This window comes from Populus trichocarpa, chromosome 1, assembly GCF_000002775.5.
Source record: "Populus trichocarpa isolate Nisqually-1 chromosome 1, P.trichocarpa_v4.1, whole genome shotgun sequence".
In the NCBI taxonomy this organism is placed as follows: domain Eukaryota; kingdom Viridiplantae; phylum Streptophyta; class Magnoliopsida; order Malpighiales; family Salicaceae; genus Populus; species Populus trichocarpa.
The window spans coordinates 10,266,707-10,293,662 of record NC_037285.2 but is presented as its reverse complement, the minus strand read 5'-3'; the positions used below and the strand labels follow the sequence as shown (position 1 = coordinate 10,293,662).

At 34.9% G+C, this 26,956-nt stretch overlaps 3 protein-coding genes and 1 long non-coding RNA gene across 6 annotated transcripts; 1 reads left to right on the top strand and 3 right to left on the bottom strand.

Moving 5' to 3' along the window:
- The first annotated feature begins 367 nt into the window (after positions 1-367).
- Positions 368-2,638, top strand: LOC18094013 (uncharacterized). The gene has a single exon (XM_006368164.3). The coding sequence runs from the start codon at positions 596-598 to the stop codon at positions 2,462-2,464; it is 1,869 nt and encodes a 622-aa protein (XP_006368226.1). The 5' UTR covers positions 368-595; the 3' UTR covers positions 2,465-2,638.
- Positions 2,639-4,265: 1,627 nt separating this feature from the next.
- On the bottom strand, positions 4,266-4,979 carry LOC112324524 (uncharacterized). The gene is made up of 2 exons (XR_002978430.2): positions 4,672-4,979; positions 4,266-4,518 (listed from the first exon to the last, which is right to left on the bottom strand). It is a non-coding gene; the product is annotated as an uncharacterized LOC112324524 (long non-coding RNA).
- A 4,717-nt stretch (positions 4,980-9,696) lies between these two features.
- On the bottom strand, positions 9,697-18,320 carry LOC7483261 (structural maintenance of chromosomes protein 2-1). Of its 2 annotated transcripts, XM_024605329.2 has the most exons (21): positions 17,716-18,320; positions 16,485-17,165; positions 16,164-16,307; positions 15,759-16,049; positions 15,481-15,666; positions 15,234-15,398; positions 15,090-15,149; positions 14,803-14,865; positions 14,487-14,578; positions 14,187-14,283; positions 13,548-13,664; positions 13,187-13,405; positions 12,568-12,708; positions 12,323-12,490; positions 12,060-12,244; positions 11,735-11,828; positions 11,572-11,660; positions 11,185-11,410; positions 10,722-10,796; positions 10,417-10,549; positions 9,697-9,884 (listed from the first exon to the last, which is right to left on the bottom strand). In XM_024605329.2, exons 1-20 carry the CDS (start codon positions 18,031-18,033, stop codon positions 10,430-10,432), a joined length of 3,531 nt encoding a protein of 1,176 aa, XP_024461097.2. In that variant the 5' UTR covers positions 18,034-18,320; the 3' UTR covers positions 9,697-9,884; positions 10,417-10,429. The 2 variants fall into 2 exon arrangements, with proteins under 2 accessions (XP_024461097.2, XP_024461093.2); XM_024605325.2 differs by lacking the exon at positions 9,697-9,884 and having other exon boundaries at positions 10,160-10,549.
- Positions 18,321-19,659: 1,339 nt separating this feature from the next.
- Positions 19,660-25,109, bottom strand: LOC18094012 (NO-associated protein 1, chloroplastic/mitochondrial). 2 transcript variants are annotated; one of them, XM_006368163.3, is made up of 13 exons: positions 24,639-25,109; positions 24,204-24,389; positions 23,943-24,029; positions 23,765-23,844; positions 23,429-23,510; positions 23,002-23,022; positions 22,194-22,239; positions 21,592-21,710; positions 21,288-21,401; positions 21,090-21,197; positions 20,903-20,992; positions 20,178-20,287; positions 19,660-20,066 (listed from the first exon to the last, which is right to left on the bottom strand). In XM_006368163.3, the coding sequence occupies exons 1-13, from the start codon at positions 25,038-25,040 to the stop codon at positions 19,817-19,819; spliced, it is 1,695 nt and encodes a 564-aa protein (XP_006368225.1). In that variant the 5' UTR covers positions 25,041-25,109; the 3' UTR covers positions 19,660-19,816. The 2 variants fall into 2 exon arrangements, with proteins under 2 accessions (XP_006368225.1, XP_052306076.1); XM_052450116.1 differs by lacking the exon at positions 23,002-23,022.
- Between the last annotated feature and the right edge of the window lie 1,847 nt (positions 25,110-26,956).

Genomic DNA, 26,956 nt, shown 5'->3' with positions numbered 1-26,956 from the left:
GGGCCAAAATCTTTTTCTCTTATCTTTTGTTTTTAATAACTTTCTCTTTCCATCAGCGTCTAGGGACTAAAACAAAATAACTATGAATTTAAGGATCAAAATGTAAATATCTAAAATTATATAAAAAACAATTAATGCAAAAATAAAAAAAGATTAAAGGATCAATTATAAATTTATGTGACTTAAACATTTATTTGGCATTGCAATAGCAATTCAAGTGTATCTGTGTGTTCTCAGTAGCCAGAGCAGTAAAATCTTTTAGTTTTTTTTTTTAATTTAATTTTAATAAGCCGGAGATGTGAAGAGGTTTATATGACACGTGTCAGCACTTTCTCTATATTTTTAGTACGGGGGTATAGAAGAAACCAGAAGGGAAGAAAAATTAAAGAAAGGTCCGCATTCAACCTAGACCAAACCGAGAAAAAAAGCGCAAGCGCAGAAACCCTAATTCTTTAAAAGCCAAAACCCCTCCGCTTCACTCCTTTTGCTTCTTCTCTAACATTTATCAGCAGCCGGCTCTATCTCTCTCGGTTCCCTCCCCCCTCTTTTCTAGCTCCAATACAAATAAACAATCCTCATTCAAATCAAGAAGAGGATGCCGCTGAAGCAGCTATTCGACGATGCCAACAACGACGACGACGTATCGAAGATTGAAATTGACAAGGAGTTCGCTAAAAGATACGAACACAACAAGAAACGGGAAGCTCTCCAGAGATACGAACAGCTGCAAAAGGAAGGACTGGTTGATGAATCCGAATCAGGGTCAGAGTCATCATCATCGGATGAGACAGACATTAAGAAGACTGATATCAAGTTTTTTGATAATTTACTCAAGGTAAAAAATCGTGATCCTTCTCTATATAGTAACGCCAAACTCTTTGAATCTGATAGTAGTGATACAGAAGAGGAAGATATTAAGGTTGGTAATGAAAAACATACGAAAAAGAAACCTATGTATTTGAAGGATGTGATGGCGAGGCATTTGATTGAGAAAGGGCCTGAGCTTGATGATGAGGAAGGGTCGTCAATTAAGACTAAGAGGGCTGATAAGAGTTATAACGACGAACAAGAGGAGTTAAGGAAGGCCTTTTTGGATGCGGTGGAGGATGAGGAAGAGGATGGAGAGCAGGAGTTTTTGAAGTTGAAAGAGAGGAAGAATGAGGAGGTGAGTGGGGATGGGAATGCTGCTGATGCTGATGGTGTGGACTTTGAGAAGAAGCTGGGTGATTATTTTGGTGGGGAAGGGGAGTTGGATGAGGGAAGCATGTTTTTGAGGGATTTTTTTAAGAATAAGATGTGGCTTGGTAAGGATGAAAGGGATGATGTTGGGGAAGATGAGGTGGATGAGTTGTTGAGAGATGAGGAGGAGGTTGAGAGGCAAGAGAAGTACGAGGAGAGTTATAATTTTAGGTATGAGGAGAGTGTGGGGGATAGAGTGTTGGGTCATTCGAGGAAAGTGGAGGGGTCGGTGAGGAAGAAGGATAATTCGAGGAAAGAGCAGAGGAAGAACAAGGAGGAGAGGATGAAGATTGCGGAAATGGAGAGGAAAGAGGAGTTGAAGCATTTGAAGAATTTGAAGAAGAAGGAGATGAAGGAGAAGATGAAGAAAGTCATGGAGGTTGCAGGGTTTAAGGATGATAATGAGTTTCCGTTAGATTTGGAGGACGAATTTGATCCTGATGAGTATGATAAGATGATGAAGAAGGCTTTCGATGTGCAGTATTACGAAGCAGAGGATGTGGAGCCGGGGTTCGGGAGTGATGATGATAATGATGAGATGGAGAAGCCAGATTTTGATAAGGAGGATGAGTTGCTTGGACTTCCTAAAGATTGGGACATGATTGACTCTAGTGATGGGTTTTTAGCTGCAAGGGAAAGGAGTTTGAAACTGAAGCAGCAGAAAGGGAATGACTGCTATGAGAAAGAAGAAGGAAGTGGAGAAGAACGGAGTGAGGAAAGTAAGCGGAAGAGGAAGCGAAAAATGTCACTTGTGCAGAAAGTTAAAGAGGAAATGATGGAAGAATACTACAAGTTGGACTATGAGGGTACTATTGGAGATTTAAAGACGAGGTTTAAGTATGCTAAAGTGGATCCTAACAAGTTTGGGTTGAAGACGGAAGAGATATTAGAGATGGATGACAAGGAGTTGAATCAATATGTTTCTATTAAAAAACTTGCACCCTATATGGATAAGGAATGGAAGGTGCCTAGTACTAAGAAACACCAGCAAAAGATGATGATTAGGGAGCGTTTGCAGGAGAAATTTGACAAGAAGAACAAGACAAAACATAAGAAAGATAAGCCATCCTCAGTTCTGGGTTCCAAACAAGATGGGACAGAAAAGCTGGACGAATCAAATGTGGATACTGGCAACTTATCCAGGAAAGCCAAAAGAAGACGCCGCCAGGCAGAACTGAAGTTATCACGCCCTCGGCTCATTGCCTATGGGAAGGTCCAATCTTAAGCAGCACTTAAGCTATTTCCGATATCATTTCTTTTATTTATTCATTTTGATGTGTACTCCTGATTGATGTCCCTTCTTTACTTGCAAGGATGAACTCACTCTAGAACCAAAAGTAACGTGGTTGAGAATCTGTTGGCAAAATTCTTTCCCTTGATAATCTTTCTGAATTTTGTATCTTTTGGCCTAATTTACACGGCAGATACTGTGTGTTTACATGGCAGATCACAATTGATTTCATTGTCATGAAACCTGCAAACAGGAACATGACTTGATTTGGAATTTTGGATAACAAAATTATATATCAATTTATCAACAGCAGTTTTTTTATTTGGACGTAGCACTTGTGACTGGATTACCCTTCGACCTTTTATTATCTTGGTTAGAAAACGATCTCCCAAGAAATAAAAACTTCTCTCGACAGCCTATATTCTGGTACACGAAGTCACAAACAGAATGCACGCGGGCCTGTGTTTCTGCTGTGTCTGATAACCCTCAGGTAATTTCTTTCTCTTTTCCTTTCGATTGAAGGCACTATTTCCTTTTCAATTACAAAATTATCTTTGCTCACAGGAGACGAAGATATTTCAGACATAAAAATTGCAGCCCTGTCTTCTTCAAACATTTTATTACTTTGCTTAAAAGGTCTTTGAAGAAATAAAAACTCTCTTGAGAACAGAAGCCAATAAGCTTTTCTTTTTTGAAGGAGGCTCATTTTCGGTGCAAAAAATATTCTGGCTTGTGTTTATGTGATCTGATACAACCTGTTGATAATCTCCTTCCCCTTTCCTTTCAATTTGATGTCATCTTCTCGGTTGATAATTTAAAGTCATTTGTACACAGAAGAAAGATACTCAAATTAATAGGATGAACAAGTTCATACGAACCTTAATGATGCGTTGATGATTGATAAAATAGAGGGCCTTGCATTGAGTTCATGCTCAACAGTAGTGGTTATTCAAGCTCTAGAACTTAGTAATTCGAAAGCTTTTTGGATCACTGCACTGGACTTAATTGAACAAAAAACCTGAATTTTAATGTGGCACTATCAGAAACATTCTCAAGACATGTTAAGTGCCCTTCGCTGCTTGGTGACTCGGATGCTGCCATTAGTGACTCAACCTGAGCTCTTTCCCTGTCCGCCCAAGCAAACTCTAACAGAAAAAGCCTTAGGGGAAGATAGCAGGCCTGTGACATAATATAGACACCGGCCAAAAGAGAAGTTAAAATTGAAAACCTTTATTTTGTTGACACGTTGCTCCAGTTAACGAAGCAGGGCAATTAACGTTTAAAAACCAGAAAGAGATATCAAGAACAGTCAGCTTTTAATCATACATTTTGCTATATAGTTGCATAACTTTGTGTTCCATTTCCCCCATCTCCATACTCAACAGAGTTGATAAGCGGCGAAGGCCTATGATCTACTAGATCAGAGATTTCCATTTCATTTGAGACGGTGCAAGGTGCAGGGTGCATGCTGGGAACACTCCTCGTTCCTAATTGAAATTATCTATATATTTTTTTTGGAGGAAAATCTGTGTGTTGCACATTAAGCATGTATTATACAATGAAAAGTCTTGAATCTGCAGTTTAACATGTTGTTTTGCGAGCCATTAATAAGATAGTTGTCTTCCATCCATCAATGCAAGCGATCAATTCTCGGTTCAGAAATTGGCAGCAGCCAGGAGATCATTAAGAACTGGTTTTATACCATGGTCTGATCTGTACGTTGATGTTAAGATTAACCATCAAATCATAACAAATTAATAAATCTTGGCTGGTAGGAGAGACATATTTTGCAACATTTTTATTAAAAAAAAAAAGATATTATCTTCAGTCATTTATTTCTCTCTTTCCAGCTACAATTCTGGCAGGATTTTTTGATATCAGGCTCGGCCCTTATGCATAGTCAATGCCAGGCACAGATCAGGAGAGGAGGTAAGAAAATATAATTAATTGAACCCTAGGAAGGGAAGCCTAGTAATGGCCATCCCTAGGAACTCCTCCTCTATGACTCTTCCATCCCTGAAGTATCCTAGGATGATAAGCCTTTTCGCCTGTATGAACACAAATAAATAAATCATATAATTCACTGTTATAAGATATGTTATTAGGAAGATGTTCAAATAATCTGTTTCAAGTATTCTTTTATATACTTGCAAGAACTTCACTATTCTAAAGAACAAAGAAAGAGAGCAGACACTACTTACGAGTCATACGAGGCATGGTGGTCTTTGGCAGATCCCTTGATCCCATTGCAGAGACCAGAAGGAGCATGACAATCAAGAAAACATTCCAAGAACACACAAATTTCTTAGAAGCCATTTTTCTTGTAATACAAAGCACGTTTGTTAAGAACATACGTATATATAATAAGCAAACATGGACTCCTTGATCACGTATCTGTGTAAAGAAAATTGTTTCAGATGGAAAAACTGAGAACGAAGACGATTTCAAAGTCGAAGCCGTTGCCATTCAATTAGAAGGTAAGGCCGCTACGTGTCTAGACTTTTTGGCCATGGTTGGTGATTTTAAAGAAAAGGTACGCGCTTGCCATTATGTTGAGACTTGAGTGTGTCAAAGGGGTGTTTTGCAAAAATGTTTTCGGAAAATGTTTGTACAGTGTTACTGTAGATGCGGTGGCTTTAACAAACAGGTTTTTTTTTTTCTTTTTCAAAATCTTGTGTCAAAATGTGATGATAAACTATAAAATTACAAAATTTATTAAAGCACCGTAATAATTCATAATTTAAAAAAATTATTTTTATCCTCAAATATTTTGTTTCATTTCATATACAAATTAATGACAAATTTATTAAAAATTGTTGAGGAAAGAAAAATATTAACAAAAGATGATCAAAGTGTGAACAAGAAGAGATCTAAGGTCAATCTCAAATTTAATTAAATTTGTTTTTTGTTTGGTCCACCTACTTTTCTTTTTATTACTCTATAATCCTTTCAATTTTAAAATCTTAATTTTGATGCAAAAATTCTTTATCTTAACATTCCATTCTTTAAGTTTGATATATAAAAGAAAAGGTCGCATGAAAATTGTGAAGAAGAAAGAAAGTTGGCAAATAGTTATTTTTCAATGATGAAACTCATTGTTTTTAATGTCAACGGGTTTCATTCGATGAGAGATGTTTGATAGAGATGGTTTTTTCTATAAACATATCTTAAAAAGCATATCGGGTTTTATTTAGATTTTTTTCATTTAGTTGGTTTTTATTTTTTTTAGTGATTTTAGAGTGTTTTAGAGGATGTAAGTGGTTTGTGGAGGATTCTATAGTGTGTTTCAACTGTTTTCATGTAAAGAAGATTTAAAATTAAGTTTTTAATGTCCAAAAACTTGAACACCAATTTCCAATCACTCGAGGTGACTGGAAAACGTAATAATGAGTGACAAATCGCCTTTCATTACATGCAACCTCTCACCCACTTAAAAAAAAAACAAGAGCACACTTCCGGATAAAAAAAAAAAAAACTCAGGCCTAGGCACGCTTGGGTTTTTTTTATTAAGGCTTAGCCTATTAGTTTTTTTTAAATAGTGATTAGTTTTTTTATTTTTTTAGTTCCATAATATTTCAAAGAGATTAGTTTGATTTGTATTGAATCTTTTTCCTCTTATATTTTATACAAATTAGCTATATTTGTATCAAGTTTTTATAAAAATAAAAATCATTTGTTATAAGCAACAATAAATAGCCGCTAAAATAATATGAATGGAAACACTTAATACAAAAGAGATAATTGATGTAAAATATTTGCATGTACATCTATTTCTTCTTTAAACTATGAAGATTAGCTTCTCACTTTGATAATTAATTAGTGTTAATAACTTTTTTTATTTATCAGTTTATATACTTCTTAATTTATTTTATAAAGCATAAATAGCATCTTTTCAATTCTCAATTAGAAAAAAAAAGAGTATATTAAAAATTGAGTTTCATGATTTGTTTCAGTTTGCTTTCCATAAGATCATCGTGTTTTCAAATAAATATCTTGTCATTAGATTGGTGCTTAATTTTTTAGAGTCTATGTTTTTTTATTTTGTAATTAAATAAAAAAAATAGTTTTAAAAAAACAAATTTATTAAACTTGGTGGTGTCCATGACTTGGTTTACAAGTTTGATGGGTAAACTCAGTCAATCCAATATATCGTCTCAATATATATATATATATATATATATATATATAAAAAAAGATGTCATCTTGGATTTTTTAAAAACTCAAACCATATTTTTATTTGTCATTTAGGTTGTCTTTACATTCGTCAAATCAAGTAGGTCACATTGCGGCAACTCCTAGATGATTTATTTTAAGTTCATGCTAGGTAAAGAGTTGGGTTAGAAAGTTTCAAGGTTGACCCACTATGCCAGATTTAATGGCGATGTCAAGGAGTTTTATGTGGCCTAGACATTCTTTTTGTACGTTCAAGAAAAATTTAATCTGACCCGCAATGTAGCGCTGGCTATTTTTCTAGTTAGAAAATATATTAAAACGTATAGGTAAAACAATGTAGCAATTTAGAGTAACCAAATTGTTTTCTTGATTTCATCCTTAAACTTTTTTGTTCTTACGGTTACCACCTTTTAGGAACAAATTGTTAAAAAATTTGTTATCATTTGATAAAGAAAGAATAAATTCAACAAAAAAATATCAAAGTGTAAAACAAGGAGAAACCTTAATGTTAATTTCAAATTCAAGAGAATAAGTGCTTTTTAGTCCCTCTATCTTACATTGTCTACTTTTTCATTCCTTGTAGTTTTAAGGATTGTATTTTTTATACAACAGGTTTGTTTTTCTCATTTTCAATCTCTGAGTTTGAGAAAAAAAAGTGAAAAATAATGGATAAGAGAATAAGTTACTGGTTGTCCATATTTTAACAATTAAAATTGATTATCTTGGTGTCAATGGGTTTCATTAGATGAAAAGAGTTCAATGACGATGGATTTTTTCTATAAACATTCTGGAAAAAGTATATTAGGTTGGTTTAGATTTTTTAGGGGTTGTTTGTTTTGTGATTTTTTTTATTTATTTTTTTGTATTTTTGAATCGTTTTAATATGTTAATGTCAAAAATAATTTTTTAAAAAATGAAAAAACATTGTTTTCATGTATTTTAAAGCAAAAGACACTTTGAAAGCAATTGCTACCGCACTCCCAAACATTACCTAATTTGGTTGATTTTTGTGTGTTTTTTAGTGATTTTGGGGTGTTTTGAAGTTGTTATATGATTTTTGAAAGTTTTTATGGTGTTTTTGAGTTGTTTTCAGGTACAAATGACTTGAAATTTAAGTTTTTAGGGTCCAAAAACTTGGACATTGATTTTCCAGTCACTAGATGTGATCAAAAAACATTACAGTAGGCGACCTGTCAACCACTTCTTTTAAAAAAAGAACAGACGACGCCTTGTTCGCTTCTGAGAAAAAATATAAAAAAATACAGATGTACACACACCTTTGTTTTTGTTTGTTTTTTATTGATTTAAATTTAAATTATTTGAAAATTATTTAATTTAAAATATTATAAATAAAGTATTTTTTTTGTTTTTTTAATGATTATAGATTGTTCACTAGAATAATACTTTGGTTTTTTTTTCATCCCTTAACATGAGGTTGATTGGGACTGGGATTCATAATTTATTTCAATTTGTTTTAATGAGTTTATCTTGACCTCATGATTTAAGTTACGGGTTTTTCAGGTTAGCCTTGATTTACTCCAGTCTTTTTTATTCATTTTTTAATTAAATTCTTTTTCAATTTCATCCTTCAACATTGAGTTTATTGAGGATTGTGTTTCATAATTTATTTTGATTTGTTTTCTATGGGTTTATCACTGTCTCATAATCTGGATCGTGAATTTAACAAGTTGACCCGAGTCGATCAAATATGTTGTCTCAATATTTTTTTTAAAAATGATTTGAATTTTTTTTTAGTCAAACTATATTTTTAATGATCATTTAGGTTATATTTGAACTCATCAAGTTGATTAGGTCAACCTCACATGGTTTTTTATTCTAGAAAACATATTAGCAATATCTAAATATTGTATTTTACATTAAAGAAAAATTGATTTAATATTTAACATAGCCCGGGACAATTATCTAATAGAAACCATGACTTGTATACGATTCGGTTTTGCATATGAGGTTGATGTTAGTGTAGTTTGTAAATGAATAAAAATAAAAAAGATTTTTATTCTACATTCGAACGAAAAACTCCCTCCCAAGTGTTTAAAAGTGTAGGTTTTTATTGTAAAGTAAATTAAGTAAAAATCATGATGAATGAACTCTTCTAATGAGCTTCCTAATGTTATTATATAGATATTTATAATATCAAAAGATAACACATGAGACTTGAAACTCAATATGTGAGATTGATTTATTTTTGAATTTATTTCTTTTAATTTTTGTAATTAGTTTTGATATTTATAATTATTAGGATAAAACTGAATAAACAATTATTCAATTTAATTCAAAATATAATTGTTTCTTTAACACAAATATAGTTTCATTAATAATCATAATATTTCATTATAATGTTTCAAATCTATACAAACATGTTATTACACAGAAAAATTATATAAAAAGACAAACATGTTTTTTTTTTTTCTGTTTTTTTTTTCTTATTTTTTTTAAAACATTTAGATAACTTAGTTGTATCCTGAAAATATTATATCTAGATAAAATAAATAAATATTTTAAGAACAATATTTTTCAGGGCTTTGAAACTAGTCTATATTTGTTTGCATACCCAGTCATTTTACTAACTTTAACAGATAGGGTATCATGCAAGATATAAGAATGCCTTTTAATGGAACATCATCAACACGCCACCCATCAAAGTCCGGTTTACCGGCACTATAGTCCATCATCAATGATATATGGTGGCCGGTCGACTATTGTGAATAATTGGTAAAACAATGAACAACATTCAGTTTGAAGGACAGCAACCATCAGAAGTTGATCAATTTGTAGCATAAAACACCGTATAAAACACACTTGGGCTTATAACGTGTGGTGCATGTGAAGTTAGCAAGCCAATTGATCCATATCATCTCAAATTCAGATTCTGCTAAAGTTGGGTGGTTCAGCAAACTCGTTGATTTTGCACTGAAGATGTTAGACTGTCCAGTTTGATCAAAAGAAATGATTGTCAAACGGAGCTTCATCTCATCCATGGCACTAGTCACTAGAATCCCAATTGTTCAAGGGTTAGCTTCAACATTAAAAGAGACTAGTGAAAAATTCATTAGTAAGATAAGTTATGAGGTACCAAAATACAACATTCTACAGAGAACGAGATGTTTTCATAATTAACATGATATGATGAGACATTGAAACAAAACATCAGCATTTCAAAATCAGCTAAATTTCAGCACCCCCATGGCAGTCTCCATTGGCAAGTTAGGGGACAAACAAGCTGTATAAACATAACAAGCAAAAGTTTGAATCATTAGGACACAAGCAATCACAAGGGAGAAATCAAATGTGCATGTAACATCATCATTATTGTAATCATTCCATCAACCCTTGCTAGGGATCATGTTGATGTAGTTCTCCAATTTCAGTTTTTGGCAATGGTGGATAAACAATACAATATATGGTCAAGTATTGATGGAGGAAAATGAACCGCTAATAAAAAGAGCTTCTAAATCCCATGGATCATATAGCACAGATTTTAGTTTGACAGTTGCATGAGACTGAAAGGCAAGCACTCCGCATCAATATTATCGAGTGACATTTAATTACAAACCACACAACTTCAGAACATGAATTTAAGAAGGTTGAAACTCCTCGTACCTTTTCTTGAAAAAAAAAATAGTAACTTGGTATTACACTATCTGCCTAAGTATAATCAGTGGCAACATCAATTGAAAAAAATAAGATCCCCTGTAAACGATAAAAGAGTGATTGTAAATACTACTGCAGCAATATAACCAATTGAACCTGACCATAGTAAAGCAATCACTTGTTCTGCTTAGCGGCAACAGTCCTCTGTACAGTGGAAACACCATCCACAAATTTTGTCCGGAAAAGAACGTTGGCATTGTTGAACATGCCTTCTTTCAGTGAAACCACGATAAACTACAATATACAATCCAAACGAAAGAACTTTAAGGCATAAGTAGGCTTAAGAATAAAGATGAACTTCAGGAAAGAAATTTTGCACTATTGCTAGTTATAACTCAGACTTGATGCCCTATCAGTGTTAGAATTTTTTTCATTTATCATTAAACACGGAAGAGAACCACTGGACCTGGGAGTGCGGGAAGTGAGCTTTGATCATTCTCCCTATGTTCTGTGTGTGGCTTAAATCAAGAGCCGCATCAACCTGTCAACAACCTCAAGAATCAGATCACTGACAAATCAATCTTGTAAAAACTTTCTACTACAATCCAGCAAGCATGAGGCCAACAAAAAATAAAACCATAAGCATTCCATAAAATAGCTAGGCATAGAAAAATCGTGAGTTTGTTCCTGTGCATGTGTGTTTTTGATGTACACAAGCATTGAGAGCCTTTCAAAGTTCTGTCAACAAAGCCACTATAAAAAGAATGTTCTCTTTCGTATAGTAGCTATTATGGAAATTAAGTATGGAGTTATCTGGCATAATATGACATATACTTAGTAATAAATCCAACGTGTCTAAAAGGGTAAAAAAGGTTAAGGGGAATTCTCCAAGAGCCAAAACAATAATGCAATATTTTAGTTAAGTATACCTCATCTAGAATATAAAGTGGAGCTGGCTTGAAGAGAAGCAATGCCAAGATTAGAGATAGAGCAAGCAGAGAGCGTTGGCCTCCACTTAGTTCTGACAACGACTGTTTCCAGACACTTCCAAAAGCAACACGAACCTCAAGACCGTCTAGGAAACTGCAACCTTCAGGAGGTTCTAGCTTTGCCATGGTGCCCGGCAACAGAGTGGAAAAGACAGATCCGAAGTCACTGAAAAATATTGAAATTTTTAAGCATGTGTATGGCCATATTTGTAAAATCCAGAATCAGAACATCCATCACAAATATTGAAAACAATTGAGTGCTGGGGTAAAATTAAAACACCACATCAGAAGCAAGAAATCTTGCATTGAGGAAAAAAAAACCCTCACTTGTTTACTTTAACCCATGTAACTTTGAGAGTCTCCTTCTTCTTCTCATCTAGCTCTTCAATCACCTTCTTGATTTTAGACTTGTCATTCTGGTAAACACAAAATTAGCACAAGTATAGAAAAGCTAAGGCACAACAATGCTTGTATATTCAGGGTAAACAACCTCAATAATGTTTTTCTTCGACATCAAATCATTGTACTCGTCTTCTGCTTTTTCAAACATTGCCATAACTTTCTTGTTCACCCTTTTCTCAAGCCTACATAGCAGTGAAAAATACAGCATAAAAAATAAAAGAAAAAAAGACAAGAAAAGGAAATCAGCTCTCTGGTCTGCAAATGATAAAAGAAAATGTGACACAGAATCAAAAGGTTCAAGGTCTCAGGCTGGTAAAAAAATGTTCTTGAGACACAAAAGATAACAATATTAGTAGTGATACTACAGTAATAACTAGAGCAATCACAAATTGAAAACTTTGCAAGTTACACACCCTGATTGCTCCGCTTGCAATCTCTCAAGTTCCTCTCTTGCTTTAGTGGGATCGCGGGACATAAATTCATAATCAGTCCCACTTCTCCCAAATAGCTGCTTCTCAGAAGCAATCCAGGCATGCTTCTCTATCAATCTATCTACCTTCGTAGAGCAATCTTTCTGCTCCATTTCCATTCTTTTCACCTATTGCATAAATTGAGAAATGCATAAATAAAATGTCACAGTTTGGACAGTACATATGGAGGGCTCTAAACAAATTACCTCATTCTCCAACTTCTTCCTTTCAAGCTTTGTCTCACCAAGTTTATGTTGAAGTTTTTGCTGCTCCTTGAGAATGCTACTAATTTGGGAATCACATTCCAACATCTTTAGACGGATTGAATCGAGCTCAGATTGAGCCTGATCATGATTATTGCGTGTGGAAGCAACCTGCAAGAAGAAGGAAAATTGCAATAAAATGTACATCAGGCTCTGACAAATTTTCCAAATCAGATATCCCAGTTTACCTTGGCTTTTTGTTCTTCTATTTCAAAATTGAGACGGCTGATTTGTGTTCTCAAAGAATCTAATTGACTCTCCAAAGATGCATGTTCTTTCACGACTGCTTCCTGTTCCATGATAAGTCTCTCTCTTTCATTTTCATGCCCCTAATAGCAAGAAAAAGTATGCATGAGGTGTTAAAGAGCTATTAAGTAATCACCGAATTGACTAAAAAAGACAGCATATATAGGATTCAAGTTACAGTTGCCAAAAAATGGTTTAATTTCCCTTCTTTCCTCCATCCAAGCAAGTGTCCTTTCCTCAACTGTCCCAAAGTACACGTCCAACTAGATTTATCTCCACATATACTTTGTGGAAAGGGACTATAAGTTCAAATTGATGAGACAAACATATGAAAGGTCAAATGGATATTGATGTCCAATAAAGGCTTAATGCATCATAAATTCAACAAGTAACTGGCATGAAGAACTACAGTATTGCTGATCAGGATTTTTGGCTAGGGAAAATTAATTGCCGTGTGAGAAATAATGGAGTTGCGACAATTTAAAAGGTAAAAAATATGCAGAATAGCAGATTAATTCCATACAAAAAGTCCAGTAAAAGATCAGAAATATTGAAACCTACCTTGAGGTCCTTTGAAGCTGACTTCATTTGTGCTTTTGTAGCCTTAATTTGTTTCTCCAAGTCTTTGAGCCTGCCTTCTCGGTTATTATCGTGCTCTTTGATTGATTTCTCAAGCTTTGACACTGTACTAACACACTCATTATACAAAATTTCCTTTTGTTTGGCTGCAAACTTTGCTTCTTCAAGCTCCTGTTCAATCTTCTTTACCACTTCACCAAGCTATTTCCCCCACAAAAGAAACCAACAAACAAGAACCAAAAAATGTAAGTGAACCTACGCTTGACACCTGAAGGGGACAGCATGATGACCAAAATAAACTGGTTAAGACACGCTATGAAGGAGATAAAAAAAAATTACAAACCTTATGGTGCTCGTTTTGCTCAGCCCTTCCCTGAAATAACGAAAGATCATACAACTTAAGTTCTAGCTGTTTTTTAAGGTCCACAAACTTTTTATGAACTGGCAAGAGCTCTGTAATCTGCAATTTTAAGATGAGAAGCAATGTGAATCTTGAATGTCAAAACTCAGAACTGTTAAAAATGATAATGAAAGGTGTGTTATTAAATAAGGAAAATAAAGCACAAATCAGCATCCTCCATGTATCAATCACAGCATTAACTCTCAAATGCTGGCATAATAAACAAATAATAGTTGGGGAGTATAGTTGATTTACAACATAGGAATCATGTCAGAAAGCAGCTGATGGAGCAACTTGTATCAACATTTAATGAGGAAAAGTTTCCAGCAAATCCTACCATCAATTTCTAATCATCGCTTTGAGTGAGACATATTTTATTCAACACATAGTGCATCAATATGCCAATTGATCGCTTCAGAAAGGATATAAATGGTTCAAATAGACAGATAGATTCCACGTGATGTGAAGTAAGAAAGCATCCTTCAAATGTTGGACAAAGGGAATAAATATCTTTACAAGTACAATAATTATCTTCTTCTATTCCTTTCATTTTTATGCATGACCAAAGGGAATGAACTCTACCTTTGCTTCAATTTCAGATAACCTTCTCTGACGTAGTAGAAGATTTGATTCAGCCTCTGCCCATTCATGGAGTTGCCTTAACAGATAGCCTCCACCCCTGCGACAGAAAGAATGTGTATAACCTTGAAAGCTTCATTAAATGCAAATTTAAATAAATAATAGCTGTGGTTTGGTGAAGCAAATAATAGAAAAAAGAAAACAATTAAAATTTAGGTGACAGATCAAAAGAAAAGGTCTTTCACATCATGTTCATGACTGTAAGGAATTTCATCTGTAAAAGTAAGCTAAAAAGCAACTTACATGCGGCTTCCGCCAGTTAAAAGACCGCTTGGCTGGAAGATGTCGCCTTCAAGAGTGACACTAGGAGTGCGGATTTCTCGACTGAAAGCAACCTAAGAAAAAGTTTTAAGTAAAGTTTGCTCTGAGAATGATGGGGAAGAAAGATGTATCTATAACTATAAGCAAAGAAGAAACAAAGTTGCAGGAACTCTGTAATAGTAATGGTTCTAAATGGTCAAGGTTATCACAATACACCCCCCCCCCCCAACTTCCTATCCCCAATGATTCTCACACATTCAAACAATCTAGACAAGTCCTTTAGCAAAGATGGTCATACCTCCTTTGCAGCATCCATGGTTTTGCAAACAAATGTTGAACCAAAAACATATTCCATAGCAGTCTGCAGAAAAAATCGAAAGTGGAAGGGAAACAGTACCGAAGAGACAGGAGATTTAGATTCAGATAAAGGTAGATTAAAAAATTGGCACAAATAATTGCATGACATGGCTCGTTCACGGCATGAATAATTTGTGGATCTTCCACAATCAGCATAACCAACAAACTATAAATGAGAAGCATGAAGTGGACACGCTTGATGTGATGAGCAGGCCTGGGGTGACACACCTTCAATTCCTCATCATAGCCAACCAAAGAAAGTGCCAGTTCTGCATTCTCCTTGCCAACCTGAAAATACAATGATAAAAATCAACTAAGGAGAAAAAAACAATGGCACTAAATCATGGAAAGGTAGTGAAAGCAACAACTAACCAATCTAACAGCAGCCTGCTGAATCCTAGGGTGTACAGTATGGGATTGAATTTTATTTAAGGGGACAATTGTGACTCTTCTACGGAGATCACCATTTTGAAGAAGTTGTTTTCCAGTGCTCTCAGTGTCTACAACAACATTATATAACTTTCCACCTGCAGTAACCTGATAATCAACTCAAGTAAGAGCTGTTACTCATACAAATTTTTTGTGACAAAACCAATTATGTGACATATGCATTCCTGACCTCTAGGGCAGTCATTGTGGATCTGTCCTTTACTTTAATAAGTTTAGCTACCACGCCTTTTACTTTTGACCTATCAAAGTTTCTCACAGGATCCCGGTATGTGAATTGAAGATTTGATAGTTGCGCTGAAAGGTCTCGTATTTCATCTTTCAACTTCTGCACTAGTTCCAATTCAGATGCACGATCCTGAAGAAAAGTTTTAATTAACAAAAGCATTTAACTATAAGGAAATGTATAGGTGCTGAAGGCGAAATGTCATCATGAGGAAGCAAGCAGACCTTCTGTAAAGCTTCCATCTGGCCTTCCTTATATGGAAGAGATTCCATTGCCGATTTAGCATTTTCCACATCTTTCCTTCTAGCACTAAGCTCATTCTGTACAGCAGCAGCTTCTTCACACTTTGACATTAACTGATGTGTTTTCTCTTTCAGCTCTCTCTCACAATGGTTAATTTTTGTTTTCAATTGTTTCAATTCTGTCTCAGCATTTCCAACTGCAACCTTCGCTTCACCCAGTTGATCTTCAAGGCATTTCTCCTCATCACCACTGCTCTTCCCAGCTAGTACACCCTATCCATAGAAACTAAAACTCTCTCAATTCATTACTTGGTTTGCTCATCAAATGCATTAGCTATCTGTCTCAATGGAGTAAAATGAAGTAAATAAGCAAGCATGAATACTTACTTGGTATTCCTTCTCATAATTTTCCAAACTCTTGAAAAAATCTTCAACTCTCTTTTTGAGATCAGCTGCTCCTTCTTCAGACTTTTTAACAGCAGTGGCCCTCTCTTCTACAGACTGCTTCAAGTCTTCAATACTATGAACAATCTGGTAGCATCAAAATGCCAAATGTAAATGTGATATGAAAACTCCCAGGTCATTGAAAAAATCATTAAAAAACAAAACGACAAGAGGAAAACTTCAACAATTACTAGAAGCAAATACACAAAGCTAGAGCACATAAAAAAAAATAAACATCCAAATTAGCAAGCATTGCCTCATCACCTTTTCAGCATTCTCCTGTTCACTCCTTAAAGTATCCTCTTTGTTATTCAACACAGATACCTCTCGCACAAGATCTTGAGCGAGCACATCTACATTCTCTGACAGAGTTTTTGCTTCCCCACCCATACTGGCTTCCTTTTCAGCAGTCAGTTTTGATACTTCGGTCTCCTTTTGTTGTATTTCCACCCGCATTCGATCTGCATTATGGTCAATCTCAGCAATTTTGGCCTTCATTTGTTCCACCTCACCAACTGCACTGTCTCTGATTTTCTCTGCTTGAACATAATCATAAGCAACACAAAACCTTTTGAGTCGATCTAATTCAGCATTGCCATTGGCCCATTGCATATATTGCATCCTCTCCTTCCTCAACTTTTCCAGAGCTGGAAGTATCTCCTGGTCAAGAAGCTTGTTAATTTCAACCACCTTGCTCTGTTTCTTCTCTAGTGTTTTCAATGCAGACTCTTTCTTTGTCTCATACATTCTTGTCCCAGCAGCCTCTTCAAGCATAGATAAGATCTCTGGAGGTTTCATATTTAAGACCTTAGTAATACGTCCTTGCATAATGAGAAAATGTGGATTGTTAACATTCAGCTGCACCGAATGAAAAAGGTTTTGAACTTGGCTAGGCTGGGCTAGCTTTCCATTGATCAAATACTTGTTCCTTCCACCAACCACAATCTGCAAATACAAATACAAATATAAATCCTTCACATATCAAAACAACCCCATCAAAGCAAACAAGTTGAATTAAAATCAAAGAGTCATGACCATGAAAGTGTCTTTTTTTCCATGAGTTGCTCGATAACCTCGTGATAACCACCAACCTTTATTTATTGAGCATAAGATACGCAATCACCAGGTATCAGTGCCATTCTCTCATGTCTAAAGTATATTGTTCACTTCAGTAACATTCTAGTTTGGTCTTTGAAGCGATCACCAAATACAGCAAAACATACTGAACCATAATTTTTCAATTAAAACAAGGCCTATGGAGGCTGACCAGCTTCACCATAAAAACCCACTTGCAAAATTTTTATTTATTTATTTATTTATTTTATGAGTGAGAAACTTTTATTAATCAGAATGTGTGATTGCGTGAACAAAACCAAACCTTTCTCTCGCCTCTGACAAGAATAGCTATTACTTGCACAAAAATACTACATTCTCTCAAAAAATCACCAAGCCCTCATATTATAAACCCTTAATTTATTTTTTGAAGAAAACTAACCTGTCTTGTAACAGTAATCTCAGAATGATTCTCGTACCCAAGAGGACTCCTGCTCCTGTCAGAATTATCGAACACGATTGACACTGTTGCTTTAGTGATCCCTGCTTGTCCTTGCTTGTACACTAACTCCTGCAAATTCGAAGCCCTAACTTGCTGCAGATTAGTTATACCCAAGACAAAGCAAATCGAATCCAAAATATTCGACTTGCCCGACCCGTTCAGCCCCGTGATTGCATTGAAAAAGGGGTCAAATCCTTGTACAACTGTTCTTGTTGCGTAAGATTTGAACCCCTCTAAACATATCTCCTTTACATACATTCTTAATTGAAAGAGAAAAACCTTGGATTTGAATAGGGAGTTTAAGTGTGTACTGTGAGTTGAAGGAATTGTGGTGGTTCGGACGGTTTAGGGTTTCCGAGTTGAGAAACCCGGGAAATCAGTTAGTTGGGATCGGAGAGAAATGGAGGGGTTTGTTTGTGTGCAGATTTTTTTTTCTTTTTTGGATGGAGGGATTCTGAATACATTTTGAAATTTAGAGCAGAAGAAGCGGGAAAATGATTTTTGTTTTTGTTATTTGTCATTTTTAATTGGGCCAGCGAACTAGACAAGTATTTTTATCAGCTAGAGTGGGCCATTGTTAAAATTAATGAAAAATCTTTAATCTTATGGAAAACAAAAAACAACAATAATAATTGAGCTCAATTTCTATTTAAATAAATATTAAGGGTTAAAACCAGAAAAATATTAGTTTTAAAAATCAAACATGAATGAATCTTCTAAACTTAAGTTAATATTTCAAACTCGGAACCTGTGAAATCCCAATCCGGACTCAATTATGAAACTCAATTTTCAATAAATTTAAATGTTGAAATATAAAATAAGAAGAAAATATCAATTTTAAAATCTTTCATAAGCAAAAACTAAAACAATAAAATAAATGAGGATCAAACTTCATATAAAAAAATAAAGGATAAAATCACAAAAAAAAAAATCAACTTCAAAAATCATCCCAAGTAAAAAATAAAATAACAACCAGAATAATGAGATTTGATCATTTAAAAAATTAAAATGGGATAAAATTTAAAAAAAATTCCAATTACATAATCATTCAAAATTGAGCAAATAGTAATTAGAAGAAAAGAAATCAAATGTAAAGGAAAATATTAATTAAAGGGCTGATTTGAAAAGTTAGAGGATAGATCTGAAAATTAAGGTGGAAAGAGAAAAAAAAATACTATCAGCGTTAAATGACGATTTTCTAACCATACAAGTCACCCATTCAAGAAAGAAATGTTGCGGCGAATCAAACACTTCCATTCGATGACTTGAAAGTTGCTTATGTGTCACCTGAAAGGTACAGGAGCAGCTTACATGCTGGTGCATGCACACATGCCATAATTGTTAATGACAAAAAAAACCACATGAAAAAAAAATTGGAAAAGCCCCTAGCCTTATAATTTCTATCTTTAAGGATATTAAGGTCAATTTACTGTTTTTTTTTTTTAAAATGACGTCAAAGCCCCTTCCAACCAGTTAAATTATGTCGTTGTATAATGTCAGATGTATCCATGAAAAATTCCCCGAGGCCAGTTCACTTGGTTTTTGTCTGGAGAACAAAAACGTTATTACATTCTTCTATTCCAAAGAGTAATGAATCTTAGGCCACAATATTCTCTGATGCATTTTTACCCTCTCCTCTTATCAACTGCGCGACAAAAACCAGCAGTTATTTTCCTAAGAGTCGGTCAATATCTTGTCAAATCTATTTTTCGTAATATTTTATAATCAAGGCTAGTTTGCTACAGATGGATGTGGCGAAGTAGGTACAGAGATTGCAATCTCAGAAAAAAAGCGCAGAGGTTGATAAATCCAACGGGGGTTCAACTTGGTCAGCCCTCAACAACTTTTTTTTTTTAAAAAAAAAGAAGACTTTCAACATCCAGCTTGGCAGGGACTTTTTGTTTATATAATAGCTCAAATTTCTTACAAAGTTGGTAGATTTTCGGTTAAGTTACATTTCCAAAATTTGTAATGAAATATGACATTTATCTATCCAACAGTGCACATTGATTGCACAGACCACATCAAAGAGGCACAGCCACTAATAGTGCCATTTTGGTCTCAATTCTTCTTCTTTCTCTGTCAACTCTCGATACTGATACCACTGTGCTCCAGCCTTGCCTACTGGTAAAGGAGGCCGGACAAAAACCTCCACTGGCTTTGGTACATGCACAGCTAAATGCAGTTCTTTGATAGTTTCTTCCAAATTTATATCCGACCGCCTAAGTGATTTGCTTACCGGTTCCACAGCAATCCATCCGAGACCCGATATAGCTACATCACTAGCAGGCCTGTCCATGCAAAGGAAAAGGTAAGAACAAACAAACTCATAGACTTAGATGACCGCTTTACAAAGCAAAGGCAACCAAAGGTCTTCAAACAATTATTAGTGTAGATTAAACCTTTCCACTTCCTCGAATTTTACTTGCAACTGCTGCTCTAATTCAAGTCCTCTCCAATCTTGTGCTCTCTCTTTTCCAGTTGGAGGTGTCAATAGAACTCCAAGTTCTTTCTGCAACAATTAGGTAACCTCTTTATTAGCATTGGAAAGTAGATGGTAAATTCTGAATGATGCAATATGAAAAGCCCAGACATCCAGAGGACATGAACGAATTGGGGGGAAAAATAGAAGTCCTCCAAATGACATTTTTTTGCCCAACATATGAAGTAACACATGGTATGAGTTGATGTCCACATATTATGACCACAGGATAGCTATTTGCGCTTCAAACTCAGTGGCACTAGGAAGTTTAACATAGAGCTCATGTGCAGCATGACACGCAAAAAATATCTTATCACACAAAGATTGTTAATGCACCTTCAAATTTAATTCATATATCGGGTGCAACTTAGATTGTTCAACAGAGAGTGTTAATAAAACTATTTGGTTCACAAGATAAATAGAAAGTCAAATGCGAAGACAAATAATAGCCTAGGACAAAGAAGTATATACCCTTGATGATTTGATTTGGCTAAACAAAGAACCTTACGAGGGTTCCATGTCTTCATTGAACCATGCCAAAATAAACAGTACGGGATCCCACAGCAAGTAATTCACCAGAAGAATGGTAAATGATAAACATGCATGAGTCATGAGTGATGATTACTCAGACCAAATTTCAATTACCTGGTAAAACTTATCAGCTTTATCAGTGGGTACTACATGAATCTGCAGAGCCTTGGGGCCATAAAATGTTAAGCATGTTTCGGGGAGAACCTGAAAGCATCAATAGTTGCAGCATGTTAAGTCCAGAAAAATGTCAGGCAAGGAAAATCAGTCTGACTACAGAGAATCCAAAAGATCAGAGTATAACCTTCAAGATATCAACTCTTACAAGACCTCCCCAAAAAATTGAAAATCCATTCAAGCCATTGGATTGGATTTTTTCTGCCATCCTGTTTTCAGAGGCCACCTTAGAGTTCTGGTACAGTACAGTCAAAAGCCATTAATAAACTTCAAATGGTGTAGTGTTGGAAGGCTAGTGTTTTAGTCTATTTGGATGAGTACATACAGGAAAAGATTGACCCTTGAGACGACTTCGAGGGGCAAGAGCAGGTAAATCTTCTGAATGAACCACTGCAGCTTGTCTATGGTGGAGATGAACTCCGGGTGTGTCATATAATTTCTGCAGAAAAAGAGGTTGAGTTGCAGGCTTGGAAAAAACACTAATTTAAACAAATATAAGAGAAAAAAACTTCATTACTGCCCATTATCTGGGCTATAACTTGTCGCCAAAACCACTATCAAAACACAAAATGTATTTACATAAGGGAAGCATCCTAGAGTACATATAAGTACTGACTAAAACAGCATACCCCTCCTCCAAGGAAAGCGTCAATCTGAATTGGACCTAAGGTTGTTCCAGGAACAGCCGACTGTATTGGTTTGTATTTTCGAGCAGCAGCAGCAGCTGGATCCCGAAGTGCCATTGTTTCTGATGTTAAACAATAACCAAATATTAAAAGATTGGGCAAACACTTACTATGGGAAAAAGGAATAAGAAATAAAAGTAAAAATAAAAATAAAAATCTCTTTAAATGACTTGAGGTATAGAAGAATGCAAGTAAAAAAAAAGAGGAAGAAGTGGAAAAGACTTGCAAAGGATCTTAAACATCAATGAAGAGTAGGATCCTGCTTGAGGGTTCGTGTGTGTTTTCCCTCTTACAGGGTTGGATTATTAATAAATAAATAAATAAACCGAAACATTTGATCAGCTCCCACTGTGAATTCTAACGTCAAGGAAGATATGAACCTAACTCAAAAGGAAGATGAAGATAATGCTTCTGGAACAATTTATAGTTATAATTCGAGTTTGACCTTCCTATTATCTTTGAAATTGGATTCCCTAGATACAAGTTGTTACTCACGCTTTCTCTCATTTAAATTTCCACTTAATAGGAAAATAGCATTGACTTACTCAGTAAAGCACTGATGAATGCAGATTTCCCAACATTAGCTGAACCCTGCAGAAAAGGTGAAATTAAACTATTAGATTAGCCAACTCATAGTTATGCAATTAAAAAATTGCTGAAAAGCACGGACAATGAACTCCTGAGACCAGGTACTTGAGGTCCTGAGGCACAGAAAGACTTTTATCACAAGTAGCCAGGCTGGTGTCAGACCAAATATCCCCACTTCCCAAACAAATTAGTAATAAAACGTTTAATCTAATACAATACTTTCATTCTTATTGTGAAAGCAAACAGTGTCCAAGTAAAACCTGCCCTTTTCTTCCTTTTTTGCTTGCTTATAACTTTAGAGCATAAAAATGTTGCTGAATGGAATGATGATTTTATATGCCTATGCATTATTCCAAAAAAGACACCAGTCCATGTCTCCAGGAATTCAAACTTGAATGATGTTAAAGAAAATGAGAACAAAAACCATAATGATAAAAGCAATAAATTCTTGCATTCAATCAATTAAACTAGGAGACAGGCTTGCAAGAGGGCATTTTATTTTTCCTTCTGATCAGTAGGGGGGTTTGCTTCTTAGCCTCTCTCTGTTTTTTTTTAATTACAAATTTAATCCCTTTCTTGGAAAGAAAACAAAAAAGGGGTGACATTAATTAGTCTTTCTCACTGTTCAAGCATTCAAATCATCACTGAGAGAGGACCATGAAACATGGGCGCTGATGCCATGATTACTTAGTACAGACAACATTTTGATGTTTCAACCCTGCTCTGCAAATTAAAGTGAAGCTTGTAATTCAGAGAGTTACTAACCAGAATGTAAACATCTCGGCCCTGCACCACAAGAATCAACATTCAGAACATAAATTGACCTCAAGAAAAAAGAGAACAAATCATTCTTATATAATATCCAAGTTTAATCACGCTATCGCAAGTTAGGAAAGGCATGTCTGTAGTAATAAATTAAGATGATAAGAGAGAGGTATAAAGATGGTATATAACGATGACCAAGAAAAAGACAACTTGGCTAGCTGGTTGCAACAAATTTGGCCTTCTTTACATGTCAACATCGCTGTATGTAATGTGAAATCAACTCATAAATAGGATCCAAAAGGTAGAATTTGACTGCCATCAAGCTCAGCCAAACCATGGGCTGTTATGAAGTGGAATAGTAGCGATTTAAGCTACATATTTATGGGTACGAACATACATATATACAAGGCAATAGAAAAGTAGAAACCTTTTTCTCCCTTTGAATTTCTGACACAACTCCAGCAATCCCAACTAATGATTTGGAGCTGGTGAGATGGACACTCAAAACACTGCAATGAAAGCAATCTGTCTCAGTAACATGCAAATCCAGGCTTTCAAGTCATAATAAGATACTAGTAACCTTATTATGGAAAGTTTTAAATTCTTTTAAAAAAATCAACTTTATTTGATTTATATAAACAACACCTCAAAGTTCCATACCAAGTAAAAGGAATCAACATGCATAACTTTTTCAAAGAAATATTTGATGAACTCACGTAACACCATAGTACTTACGTGACCTATACAGAGTGAGTACACTTACCTAAGCTTTTTCTTTGTGGTGGCCTCTACAACCCAATCACCAACACAATTAAGATCAGTGTCCCTAGGAAGGAGATCAACCTGAAAGTAAATCAATGAGGAATTTGAGAAACTTCGCTGTAGTAGAAACCAAACATTCACATTACAAAGCTGCAAATCACCAACCTGCAGAATATTACCTTAGTCACAACTAGTATTATTGGATTGGCACCAACAAGATCACGCAAGCGAGCCAAAAAGCTGCCATTGAAGTCCACAACATCAACCTACTTCTCCAAGAGATCCATAGCATATCAGATGCCCATGTATCATCAGCACATCATAACAACAATTTGCGACGTTGTGAATCTCATTTTCAACCCACAAGAAAGGAACAAAAAATTTCGAAGTAATGCATTAACTTATTCCTAAGAAAATGTAATAAAACAGTAAGCACTTACCAATTTGACAATCAAGGCTTTCTCGTGCCGCAAATGAGACAGCTTTTCACGAAGCTCATCGGCTGAAACAAACTGCTTCCCACCGGAATACCCGCCATTTCCACCAACAGCAGTTATCATGTGCCCATGAGATAAAAGCCTGCACCTTCCACAAAGAACTGTTCTAAGTTGGCGGTGTCTCTTCTTCTGCAACCCCAAGAAAATCAAAGCTTTAATAACCACTCTCACATTATCAAAATTGCACATTTTTTTCACATGCCAATAAATCTCTCACATGTGATAATCAACTGATATCTAACTTATCGTCTGGACACAATTTCAAAATAAAGCATCCCAGCTCTCAAGACCAAACAAATCAAATGTCTCTCTGCTAAAATCACCAAATAAACAAAGCCCACAAAATCCTTTTAACCAAATAGCATTGTTTCAACATACCAATTCATAAGTATCCGGGTCGACAAAACCCGGAGCATCAGGATCCAAGGTATGCAACGGAGCTCCACATCCATAACAACTAGCAACAGCCGTATTGAGCTTCAAAGCCTTCCCTTTCTCTCTTCTCTTACTCTTCTTCACCTCTTTCATTACCAACTTAGCAGCCTCAAACGATTTTTGACGCTCAAGGAACTGGTCTCCTCGGGAAGGAGCAGCTGCCCCGGTGCCATCCTGGTCGGGTATGGAAACAGAGGAGTGGGCTGTCGCTGTTGGCGTTTGCTGTGATTTGCAAAGGATGGGAGAGGGTTTGGTGTAAATTCTAAGGAATTTAGGGGTGGAGTATGTGAGATTATGGGGGAGAGAGAGTGGAAAGAGAAATGCGGAGAGGGATTTAGGTGCCATGGATGACCGTTAAGCGGAGAAGACAGGGTTTATGTGGGGAGGAGTTGCGGGGTTTTATTTTTAACTCGATAATGGATGAGGATGGATTATGTGAATGGCTAAAAATCATGCATGGTCCTTATACTTTTATGCCTGTTCAAATTAAATCTTACACTTTAAATTTGTCCAGATCAAAGTTGTTCTTCTAAGCTCTAGGATCTGCTTATTTATTACCATGAGCTTCTTTCAGAGTGTTTAGTCTGTACTGAAGTTGTTTTTTAAAATATTTTTTATTTAAAAATAAATTAAAATAATATTTTTTTATTTTTATTTTTTACTTTATTATATCAAAACAATATAAAAAATAAAAATTTAAATTTAAATTAAATTAAATATTAAAAAAAAAAAAACATAGTTAGATTGAATGTCAAACAAAGCCTTGACGTGGGATCAAGTCTTGCTTCGTTGCTGCTCTTCCAGGAGCTCTATAGCTATATTTAGTAACAAACAAATATTTTTTATTTTTTAGTTTTCTTCTCCTTTTTTTATTTTTTTTTCTAATAAAAAAAAAACTATTCATTTTGGGAATTTCAGAACATTTTTTCAACTTAGAAAACTGAAAAATGTAATTATATTATATTATAAAAAATAACATAATAGAAAATGCATTCAATTTTACTTGTTTTCTAGGGAATTATTTGCATTTTGACACAGAAAAACATTTTTTTTCTTATATCCAAGATGCTAGATGATTTGCTCAAAGCAAATCTCATTAAGCTATCAAAATACTAAAAAACTGAACCAAATAAATAACCTAAATTATTACAATTACCATCACCTGATTAGCCATCCGTAGAGAAATATTTTGTGATAAAAGGACAAGATAATGAGGCTACATGAGAATAAAAATATTGTTTTCAAAGAAGAAATAGAAGCTTCCAGCACCACGACTATGATGAATTTAAGTTCGCTCTCTACAATAAGTTATGTCTTATTTGAACCTATAAAACTTAATGTCCTTTTTCCTATGAGCTTTATTGTGTCCTAAAGTCAAGTTTCGCGTATAATCCTTATACCTCAAGTTAGCACTTAAAGACTAATTCATCTGTGAATTGTGGCAACGAAGGATAAACTTTATTCACTTGTAGAAAAGGAAGGAAAAAACATGTATAGATGACAAAGTCAACAATAATAAAAATCTCGATGGTAAAAAATATAATTAACGAGTCGATACACAGAAAGATACAATGAAAGTCTATATTAGCTAGAGAGGATACTTTTCCATCTTAAAGCTTAAGAAAGCTCAATACATTGAATGGGTACATGCCAAAAAAGCTAAGAATGATGAAAAATGGATTCGCTGCTTGCCATTAATTTGATAGAGTGAAAACTCTTACTGAACAAGCCATAGAGAAATGCCATAATGACTCTCCAAACCTACTTCACGATGTATGCTCCATCGAGATATCTTTCAACAATGAAGACTAGTTGCTTGGATCAAAACTCTATATTCATCATTTTTTATCAAAGGTTATGTTATCAAAAAGATGATGAATCATATTTTAGTGGATGATGGCTTAACTGTCAACATATTACCTTTCAAAACCATGAAAGCTTGAGATTTCTATAAATTAACTCTTCCTCAATTATCTAATGATTCAATACTTTAATCAAGGAAGGCAAAATGCCATGAGAAAGATAAGACTCGTGATACACATGAAAGATACGAGGTCCAATATATTTTTCATGTCATAGGCCCTAAAACTACCCATGACATGGTATTTGGATGACCATGGACACACGAAAATGGTGTTATCTCCTCAACGCTTCACCAATGTTGTAAGTATTGTTAAATTGATAAGTGAGGAAGATAGTGGCAGATAACAACTCCTTTACCATAGCTGAAATCCACTTTATCGTCACAAAGTTATATTTGA